Source organism: Solanum verrucosum, unplaced genomic scaffold, assembly GCF_900185275.1.
Source record: "Solanum verrucosum unplaced genomic scaffold, falcon-dt-bn FXZP01000297.1, whole genome shotgun sequence".
Classification (NCBI taxonomy): domain Eukaryota; kingdom Viridiplantae; phylum Streptophyta; class Magnoliopsida; order Solanales; family Solanaceae; genus Solanum; species Solanum verrucosum.
In genome coordinates, this window is record NW_026020215.1 from 1,905,676 (window position 1) to 1,917,031 (window position 11,356).

General features: G+C 34.1%; 2 protein-coding genes across 2 annotated transcripts; one reads left to right on the top strand and one right to left on the bottom strand.

Annotated features, from left to right (window-relative positions):
• The first annotated feature begins 4,861 nt into the window (after positions 1 to 4,861).
• Positions 4,862 to 7,697, top strand: LOC125830631 (asparagine--tRNA ligase, cytoplasmic 2). The gene is made up of 8 exons (XM_049509805.1): positions 4,862 to 5,262; positions 5,354 to 5,590; positions 5,893 to 6,477; positions 6,579 to 6,764; positions 6,851 to 6,915; positions 6,995 to 7,124; positions 7,266 to 7,324; positions 7,469 to 7,697. The coding sequence occupies exons 1-8, from the start codon at positions 4,885 to 4,887 to the stop codon at positions 7,650 to 7,652; spliced, it is 1,824 nt and encodes a 607-aa protein (XP_049365762.1). The 5' UTR covers positions 4,862 to 4,884; the 3' UTR covers positions 7,653 to 7,697.
• Positions 7,681 to 8,685, bottom strand: LOC125830645 (cysteine-rich repeat secretory protein 55-like). Its single transcript, XM_049509820.1, has one exon. The coding sequence runs from the start codon at positions 8,683 to 8,685 to the stop codon at positions 7,900 to 7,902; it is 786 nt and encodes a 261-aa protein (XP_049365777.1). The 3' UTR covers positions 7,681 to 7,899.
• Between the last annotated feature and the right edge of the window lie 2,671 nt (positions 8,686 to 11,356).

Genomic DNA, 11,356 nt, shown 5'->3' on the forward strand with positions numbered 1-11,356 from the left:
TACAGTCTGTAGATGGGACTCGTAGACCACAACATCAGTGCCCAGAACTGACATTTTCCTTTTTAATCCAACTTTCTAATTTCTGAGGTATTACAATATCTCCTCTTTGGAAATATTCGTCCTCAAATGTGACTTAAACTAGCATGAATAAAGTAAGAGAGAAACTAACAACCCATCATGAATGCAAATCTCATCATAATGCACATAAACAAGGACAAATCACTCAAAGCTAAATCATAACATCAAAATCAAGTTTTTTTCATGAATATGCATGCATATGGAAACATGAGAATGACTAAAATGCGTGAATCCGAAAAAAGGAACCATGAGAAACTAATACCTCAATCTAGAACACAAACAGAGGAAAAAAGATGAGGATACTTGGACATCATATCGACTTTGATCTCTCAAGTAGCACCCTCGACTAATTGATTTCTCCAAAGAACTTTTAGGAAAGCAACTAGTTTATTTCTCAACTTCTGAACTTGTCGGTCTAAAATCTCGACCGGTCATATGAAAGACTTTCTTTAACTCTTAAACTTGCCAAAGGCACAATGGAGATCAGATCTCCAACACACGTATTCAATAAGGAGACATGAAATACCAGATGTACCGATACTAAGTTAGGTAACTGAAGTTCATAAGCAACTTTGCCAATATGCCACAAAATCTGATATAGGCCCACATATCGAGGACTAAGCTTCCCTTTCTTTCCAAACCTCATCACACCCTACATGGATGAAATTTTCAAGTAAACTCAATCATTAGCATCAAATTCAAGCTCTCCTCTTCAAACATTGGCATAAGCTTTTGTCGACTTTGAGACGCTTTCAACCTTTCATGAATAGTCAAACCTTTTTCATAGCCTCATGCACCAAGTCAGGCCCTATCAAAGAGAACTCACCAACTTCAAATCGACCAATAGGAGACTTATATCTCCTACTATAGAGAGCCTCAAATTGAGTCATCCGTTATTATTATAAGAAAATCAATCAAAGGTAAATGATCATCCCAATTTCCATTGAAATTAATTACACAAGCTCTCAACATATATTCTAAAGTCTGAGGATGAAAAGTCGTGCTAAGCTTCAATTGAGTACCAAGACCCTTTCTAAAATGACATCCAAAACTGAGATGTAAATTGAGTACCACATTCGTAGATAATCGATAAAGGAACTCAATGCAACCTCACCATTTCTAGGATATAAAGCTTGGTGTACTCTTCGACTGAAAATGAAGTCTTTACGGGACGAAAGTGAGCTGATTTTGTCATTCGGTCCACAATAATCCAAATTGAATCAATCTAATGGTGAGTACAATGTAAGCTCGTAATGAAATCCATATTCAAATCTTTCCATTTTCATGCAGGAATACTAATGTCTTAAGCTAAACCACCAAGTTTATGATGCTCAACTTTCACTTGTTGACAATTCGAACATCTAGCCACAAATTTCACAATATCCTTTTTCGTCTAATTCCACCAATAGACCTCTTGTAAATCGTGGTACAACTTGGTGGTTCCCGGGTGAATAGAATACCAAGAGCTTTGAGCTTCTGTCAAAATCTAATTCCTCGACTCATCAACATTCGGAACACATAATCGACCTTGGTATCAAAAGACACTCTCCCCCTTGGGAGAAAGACTCAATGATTTTTTTAGATACCAACTTCTTTAAATCAACCATAATCAGATAAAGATCTTGCTTAGCCTTCACATCCTATATAAGAGACGATGTCGAACTCTTCTCAGCAATCACACTTCCTTTATTAGAATCAACCAAGAGAACACCCAATCGGGTCAATCTATGAACATCACAAACTAACTCTTTCTTACCATCTTCAACATGAGCAACACTTTTCATTAATAGTTGACTAAGAGCATCTGCCACCACGTTCACATTACCCATATGATAAAGAACACTCGTGTCGTAATTTTTCAATAACTCAACTCAGTTCAAGAAAATCACATATCCACAATTCTCTTACTTCTACCAATATCAAATTACTCTGTAATATTCGATGTAGTCATCCAACCCAATAAATTAGTGCATACAACATTGTCCACTTTTCATATCCCACCACCTCTAAGTATTTCTTCACCCTAATATCATTTGCTCAATCTTATTCATTAGCCTATCAAAATCATATTGTGTATATGCATTCATCATAGTGTATAATACCTCACTCTATTGCTAATTTGATTTTCTAAATTCTTGCATACATTGGCCCACAAGTGTCATATACATGCGTAATGCTACATATTATTGTATACTTTAGAAACAACCTTTATAATGCTCTTATTTTGTTGGATACAACACACATATTCTCTCTTTCTTCATATGCTTCTTTGAATTGTTCAAAAAAACACGTCCAAGCAACATCATTTTCGGAAACAATGAATCTGTAGGGTAGAGGTAATATATTACATGTTATACAATAACAATGTTATGTTCAAATTTTAAATCTCATGACATTGTATTCACATATAAAAAATACATGCTCCATTTCTAGATGAAATGAAAGCACCAGTATATGTTGATTTTAGGTGGCTAGCATCTACAACAACGATTGTCCTACAATAATCGAACCCCTTTATAGAAGCATGCAATGATATAAGCAAATACAAAGATTCATTTACAGGTGTTTTCTTCATCCGAATACAAGGTATGTTTTATCCGATATATACAAGTATCCAGGCAACTTCTTGTATGATGCAACTAGTTGCCCCATCATAGAATCCAATGCCTTTTCCTATGCTTGCCATGCCCAAATGTAGGTAACGTCAACCCCCAATTCCAATTTCATGTCGTCTATGATATTCTTTGGATTGTACTTCCTCTTATGATTCCTCAATTTAGGTGTGATAATGCCTTCAATCAATCCACTTGTTGCCGGTCCTTGTGAGTATATCCGATCTTTTAAAGGACATGCTTGATAATTGTTGAAAATTCTAATTCTAAACATTTTGGACTTGTTAATACTGGATACCTTTATTAACCATTTGCATTCTTTAGAATTACATACAAGTGTATAACTACAAATACAATTTGAAAACATTTGGTGTCGACTAGTTACTATGTTCAATAATGAATAAATTTCAATTCAATAAATATAATGACAATTTACCTAATAGAGTTTGATCTCTCCACCAAGAATTGGAACCTATTCTCAATAGAATACTTTGTCATCACATCCTTCAATGTTGACTTGTCAATGTATATTTGATCTACCATTACTTCCTATTGATTTCTGTTGGTAATGATCAAATTGTTGACACCATCAAATACGTCCACTGAGTTATCGCCTATTGTTTCAATCAAAGACAATGTATCACTTGTATCAATTAATCCACGATTTTATTCAAGCCGCATCACATCTCCTTAAATAGTAGTTTCCCCAGATTCATAGTAAACTACATTCATATTGAAAGTACTTACACACAAGGGATATACTTCAAATCTTGTGCTCACCTTTTTAACTGAGCATATATTCTGACATCCATGTCATTGCGTATTTCCATAGGAGCATCATTATCTTCAATTTTGTATTTGATTTTGATACACCATGTAGTTAAATCTATATTTAATTTATTCGAAATTAGATTAAGTAAATCGGAATACGAAGCATATTCCTTCAGCACTATACCATCAATAGAATATTCGATGTAGCAATTTTTTTCATTCCACTTTTCTGAATGTCTGATCAATACAATTATGCTTCTCATTGAATTGATCTATTCAAAATCAACATAATTCAGGTTCATAATTAAATATTAATCTTCCACAAAATCAATGAATCAATTTATCTATACCAAATTTTGGGAATACCTGTATGACACCTAGAAAAGAACAATGTAGACAGCTGAAGATTTTGAATATCTTGTATCTCAAATTTTGTCTAAATTGATAAGAATCCAAGCAGATATCATGTTAATGAGTGATTTTTAGTTGTTAATTGAATAATGGGAAGCTGAGAGTTTAAGAGACGTAATTAAAGGGATTTCCGTTATTAAAACATAATATACCTTATTTAGTGCTAGCCAACTACAATTGTATAATTGTATAAAAACAACATAACTAAATTTATACAGTTAATACAACGAGTTAGACATATAATTTGTAGTCATTTTTCGTAATTATCATACTTATAATTATTGAACTTTAATAACCCTAAAACTATAGTCATTTTTGTATGTGTTACTTTTATTTATGAAATTTTCCTTGTTTTTCCTATTGATTGTTGAAGATTAAATAATTCTTAACTTAATCTTATTTATTGGATTCTTTCAAATGAATTATTTTCTTTGGAACTTATCCAACCATCTCGAGAATAGTGTCACCAATCTCCCCAAGTCATAAATCACATATAGAAACTACATAAATGATTAATATGGAGAAAATAGATATAAAATAACTAGGGTAGTCGTTATATAACATATACATTTAACAAATATTTATAGCAAAATAAATACAAAACTAAAAATGTTTGTTTTGATTTTGGTCTGGTTTTTCTTGTTTAATACTAAACTAAATTAAATATCATGAGTATTTCAAATTTATCAAAAATTTAAACTAAACCAAATCAAAATCATTTTTTATTTCAATTTGTATGCTAAGTTTTTTCCCAATTTGAATATAACCCCCGCGAGTTTCCAACCTTTGAAGAATACCAAACCTTGGCCTCCTTCATAACCCTTTTCCTTCTTCCCCAAACTTCCTAAGCAATTTCTTTCCTCTGCAACTCCTCAATGTCTTCTCAAGCAAAGAATCATAATTCTCCAATGTTTCTTCAATATAAATCCCTACCCCATCAACACTACACCTTCAACAACTGTACATTTCATTTTTTTCTCCTTCTTAAACTCGTTTACATAACATTCAGAATATGGATTCGAAACAAGCACCGGTGGTTGAGTGCTCGAAATACACGAAAAGGGTGATGTTGAAAACTTTATTAGGACTCAGTGATGGTGGGGTGGGGTTAATTGGTCAGAGGGTTGTAATTGGAGGATGGGTTAAGTCCTCCAGGGAGATTAGGAAACAACCTGTAACGCCGCATTCTGTACCGGCACAGGTGGTAAGTACAAAAGATGTTACATGTTCTGAGGTTCTTCAATCTCGGATTCCATTACTCAGGTCTATTATGAAGGTCTTTGGGGCAGGGGAATATCGTGTACGTGAAAAAATTAATGTTGTTTTTCAGCCACAACCTTCGGTGTCAATATTGCAAGTTAGTGATGGTTCTTGTGTGCCCAGTCTTCAGGTACATTTTATGATTTTTATCTGTTTGTTGAAATGTCTCGTTTTCAGAATATCTGGTATACTGTTAGGTTGGTTCATGATCAATCTTTCAGGTTCTGGTGGACTCAGCACTAGCGACTCCGTGCCAAGTTATGGCTACGGGGACATGTGTATTAATTGAAGGTATGCTGCAGCAGCCATCACTGCAGGGGAAGCATGTTGTTGAGCTCCAAGCAGAGAAAATCCTACATCTTGGTTTGGTAGATCAATCTAATTATCTGTTATCTAAGAAGCGATTGCCTCTTGAATCTTTAAGAGATTGTTCCCACTTTCGGCCTCGGACAACCACGGTGATACTTTCTCCATTTTACATTTTACTGCCTTTTTTCTCATGTTAATTGGGTGCCTCCCTTTTGTCTTGGGTTTATAGCTACTTTAGGAATTTTGTGCACTTGATAAAATTGGATGGTAGTTCATACTTTCTTGTAGAGATAGGTACATAACTTGTTTTAAGCCTTTTAATTATGAATCTTGAAATTGGAGTACTGTATGGTGTCTCAAAATCGAAGTTTGAACTTCTTTGATCAGTTCATTTTAAGTTCTTTGGTTAGCGTATATGACCTTTTTTAATTGGATTCTCTTCTTTTTGTAGGTGGCATCGGTCATGCGAATTCATAATGCACTTACTTGGGCAACTCATGGATTCTTCCAAGATCAAGGGTTCCTTCACGTTCAAGTACCCATACTTACAAGCACTGATTCTGAAGGTTTTAGCGAGAAATTTGTTGTTACAACTCTTCTTAACAAGGGCAAAAACTATGACCAAATTAGTTCCACCGAAAATGCTGGAGTGAGTGTTGAAGCCATACGGGCTTCTATAAAAGAAAAATCTAAGAAAGTAGAAGAACTTAACAGAACCAATAGCAATAAGGAAGCTCTATTTGCTGCACAACAGGACTTGAAGAAAACACAGGAGCTAGTTTCACAGTTAGAATCTAGGCAAAAAGCAAACTCTGGAGTCACAATTGAAACAAGAAAATTTGACTTCTCTAAAGATTTCTTTGTACGCCAGACTTACCTAACAGTTTCTGGTCGTCTTCATCTGGAGAGTCAAGCATGTGGTCTTGGAAATGTCTACTCATTTGGCCCCAGATTTCAAGCAGTGAAATCAGAATCGAAAAAGTCATTAGCTGAGACATGGATGGTAGATGTTGAAATGGCCTTCTCAGAGTTAGAGGTATTTGTTCTACTGTCTAATTGCAGATATTTCCCATGTTTCTCTTGTTCATCATTAAGGTTTCTACTTTTGCCATAACTACATGGCCACTTTAATTTCAGGATGCCATGGAATGCGCGAATGACTTTTTGAAGTTTGTATGCAAAAGGATTTCGGAGGGTTACATGGAAGATCTACAATTTATCTTGAAACGGATAGACCAAAAAGTTATGGAGCGCCTTCAGTTAACACTATCAAGTTCATTTGAAAGGATTTCCTATGCCGAAGCCATAGAAGTTCTGAGACAGGTAAGTATTTTTGCCACAATTTCTTGAACGTGTGGCTAAATATTTGAAGATGGGTATCTCACACTTGTATAATGGCACGAGATTAGGTTCCTGGCAAGAGATTTCAGGGTAAGATAGAATTTGGAGTTTCATTGACTGAAGAACATGAAAGGTATGCATTAGTAACTTCCCTGAGTAAATTTGATATTAAAGGCGAACATGCTCATTAGTTTCTTATCTCTTGGTTGCAGTTATTTGGTTGATGAGATATATAAAAAGCCAGTCATTATATACAACCATCCAAAAGGACTTAGACCATTTTATGTCCATTTGAATGATGATGGGATGACAGTTGCAACATTTGATGTGGTTTTACCAAAGGTAATATCGGACCATTTCATTAGGGATTGCAGTCGTTTGCAGAGTAGAGGCTGTGTACTTGTAGTTAGTTACTAAGAATGTGAACATAGTCCTAATAACAATCTGAATTGGTAATGATGCTAAAGTTAAGTTTGTTTGTAGGTAGGAACTGTGATTAGGGGAAGCCAAAGTGAAGAACGCTTCAATGTGCTGAGCTCAAGGTAATAAACTGTGTTTTCTTTGAAGTTCAGATGTATTGTTTTAGCCCTTCATAGATATCCAGACACGTTTTCTTTCGTTACTTGAGCATTGGAACTCAGGGCAAGTGATATTGTGCTAAGCCGTTCAATGTTCTTTGTTATCAGGATGGAAGTATTGGGCTTGCAAAAACAGCAGTACGAATGGTATCTAGATCTTCGCAGACATGGCTCTGTCAAAACCTCCGGTTTCAGCCTAATGCTTGAACCTTTGGTGCTTTATGCCACTGGCCTGAATGATGTCAAAGATGTTGTCCCTTTCCCTAGAAGTTTCGGCAGAGCTAATAACTAAGTCCTTAAGAAAAGGATAGACCACCGAATCATTCAAAAGCTTGCTACTTAAATTGATCAATTTGTAACACATATCGCGTACATACCAGTAAAGCTTTTCTCTGAGCAGACAAAACATTTATGGAACTGTCTGCACTGAGTTTGCTCATACATTTGTAATTATTTGAAATGATACAATGAAAACACAGACTTGTAAAAGACATTTCAAGTTCATAATACATAAAGTACTACTACACATTAATTACCTATTAAGGTTTAGACATTTTGAATGTGTAGTAGTCCATTGATACATTGGCCAATTTCTCTTTCGGTTCTAAGGGAAAGAAAAATGGGTAGAGTTCATAACGAACATAGCAACTGCTATACAGGACTCGACATCCTTTCCTGTTTAAGCAAGTAGTGGGAAAATTGCCAACTGCTACGGCCAGGCACTGGGCACAGTCTATCTTTGGTAGGTCCCTTGTGCATTGCATCAAGGCATATAATGTGAGAAAAGGTGAGATTTTACTCTTGCCTTTTCCGAGCCCTTTGTTCATTGGCACAATAGCATCTGCAATTAGTTGATTCTTGAGTTGCGCTAGCTTTTTATTGAAGAAGTCGGGATCAGATACAAAGTCGATGTTCCAGTAGAATATACCAGGAACTGTTTCAACTTGTCCCAAGAAATTCTTACCTTGGTACCTCAAGAAACAATAATCATACCAAATTCTGGCATCAGTCTGGTCCGGACAGCTTTTCCGAATCTCCTTTGCTGCATCACGGATGCAACTTAAGCAGTCATTGCTGCTAACATCTCCTCTGCATTGGTAGAGGCCATATACTTGGTTCTTAGCATCACCGTACGAGGTAGTACTGAAGCTATTTTTAGCAGAAACTGACACTAATTCAGCCAACACCTTTCCAATATTTGCTGATGTTTTAGAATCATTGGATTTGGTTGCGTCGTCGCAAAAATTTCCCAGAGGATTGACAGACTCTGCAGTGCAAATGCAGAAGACAAGTATGAGAAGAAAACTATAGTGTAAGAAAGCCATCTTCTCTTGCATTTCTCCCAAGAGAGTAGTAGTTTTTTTATACAAGTTGGCAACTGGATAATTTGGTTGACTTGGTTGACCCACAATTGCCTCCTAATTGATGAAGTTGGTTATATTCAATGAAAAAAGGGTCAAATATACCTATAGTATATAGGAAATAGTTTAAATATATACATTGGGTCCAAATATACCCTTCAGTTATACTTTCTGTCCAAATATATCTTTCTCATCATACTTTAACACAAATTTACTCTTAATTTTATCGAGGGATATACCCTTAATCTATCATAGAAATTTACCCTTGAATAGATTCTTTTGCTGAAGTCGCCTTAAATCCACTTAAAGAGGATAATGTTGTAGGTTGGTTAGTCCTACTCCCTAGTGAATACCTTAACACATGTTGTTTGGCTTGTTGGCTGTTACTACATGATGACAGTCAAAAAAAGAGGCAAGCTAGTTGGCATGCATTTTATGGACCTCATTGGTCATGAATATTTGTCAAAATGTCTAGAAGGAATCATAGAGGGACCACTATGCTACTTCCAAGAGAAGATATTTTCCACATTATGAAATACTTTTGGAACTTTTTTAAAGAAAATTCTTTTTGGAGTTTTCATAATGTATATTATTAAGTTACAATTAATGTACATGTATACATAATCTCATAATTAGACCTATCAAAACATTGTAACAAAGCCAACGGTACGCTTTTAACAAGAAACATCACGGTTTATTCGAATAATATAAATTTTAAGCAAAATCAAAATTCACTAAATTCTAGATACATCTATATGCCCAAATAAGAAAAAAAAAAGAAGAGAAAATGTTATAATACATGATACATCTTCCCCATATATACACAATGTTAAATTTAGATTGTTATTTCCTTTTGGCACTAGAGTTGTTTTCCTGAGGCGAACCTTGTTCTTTAGACACTTTACAAGTATATTTTCCCAAACTTTGTTTCCCCGAACTGAACCTTGACTTTGGCATTCGAAAATGTAGCATCCAAACAGTGCTCAAGCTTTTTAATTCTATTTTCAATGTTCATGGTGTTAGCACCCAAGCTTATGGAGCAACACACAAGTAGTGGCGGAACCAGGATTTTCAATAAGGGGGTTCAAAATTCGAAGGAGTAAACATACGAACTAGTCTAAGGGGGTTCGACATCTATTATATATATCTGAAAAATAATTTTAACCATGTATATATAATAATATTTTCCGCCGAAGGGGGGTCGGATGACCCCCCTAAAGACATGCTCGCTCCGCCCCTGCACACAAGTTTATATTCCTATAAAACCAAAAACTAGGAAGATGTAGCACTACATAGACTAACCAATAACCATCTTCACTAATATAAATAGTTCAAACTAAAATATTCAAATTCACAGAGAGCACCATGGAAATTAAGAACATGTTACACCATGACAACAATCAGAATAAAAATTGATAGGAACTTTAGTTACACAGAGAGCAAAATTTAGTATCTTAGTGCATGCACATGTACTTTGGTAATGAGAAATGATAGGATAATCAGATTTAACAATCACAAAAAGCTTATACTTTTTCTAAAATAGGAGACAGTCCTACAATATCTAAAGACAGTGCAGTACGAACAAACGGGGATGGATCTGATGATAGTACTTGAGACAAAATTATGCAACTCTTATAACTAATTATTGAAAGCTCCTTTAATTTGAACAGTTAAATAGACAGCCTGAGGAAAGGAAATAATAATACAACTCACAAATAATGATAAGAGCACAAACTTGATCCAACAGTGTGACATATATAGTTCAAGAAGTTCATTTGCAACCATGCAACGAACTCGCCAAGCTTTATCCTATTAACTAGGGGAAATGGCCCGTGTCAACACGGGTCCAACATTATATGTATAGTTTATTAATATTCTAAATTTATCTAATTATTTAGGAGTATAGTACGCATTTGAGAAAGTGCTTTTGGATCTTGATAGTCAAATTTTAGAAATTAAAGTAATAACCACATTGAATTGTACCAGATCAATTATTAGGTTTCTTTAATTAAAACTATAGGTTAGATATATTTTTATTTTATAAAACTAAATATAAACTATTATTAAAATTGACAATTAGTATTTCATATAATAATAATTACTTAATGAAAAAATATATTGTACGAGTTTTTTCTCCTTAATTTGCTAAAATGAACAAGTGTAAGAGAATTTTTTTAATATAAGATTCAAATTAATTTTTTATTTATTTATGCTATTAATTATAATTAATTGATTTCATAAAAAATCCCAACAAATTGCAGGGTAACATTTTCATCGATTCGTATTATTGGTTCTCCTCATTATTTATTTATTTCCACAAATTACTTTCTCAGTATAACTTTGAAGTATATATTAGCTTGTTCAATTCTATTTATCATATTCATCCATTAAGAAAATAATGATTACTATGACTATTTTATCACATTACTCCTATTAATTAATATTTAATATTAGGTGTTGAAAAATAATTTAAAGAATAAGTAATTAATATTAAAAATAAAATACAAGAAAATAATTGTCCTCACTTGGCATTTTAATTTTAACAAGTAAAAATAAATTTTATCTTTATAATAATGAACAAATAAAAATTAACACACAAAAACTAATGGGACCCATCCTATCTGCAGCTTCAATG

Coding starts and splice junctions, on each gene's coding strand:
- LOC125830631 (XM_049509805.1), top strand. CDS start 4,885: ATGGATTCGAAACAAGCACCGGTGGTTGAGTGCTCGAAATACACGAAA. Junction 6,478..6,578: donor TGGCCTTCTCAGAGTTAGAG/GTATTTGTTCTA, acceptor CTTTAATTTCAG/GATGCCATGGAATGCGCGAA. Junction 6,765..6,850: donor CCATAGAAGTTCTGAGACAG/GTAAGTATTTTT, acceptor GCACGAGATTAG/GTTCCTGGCAAGAGATTTCA.
- LOC125830645 (XM_049509820.1), bottom strand. CDS start 8,685: ATGGCTTTCTTACACTATAGTTTTCTTCTCATACTTGTCTTCTGCATT.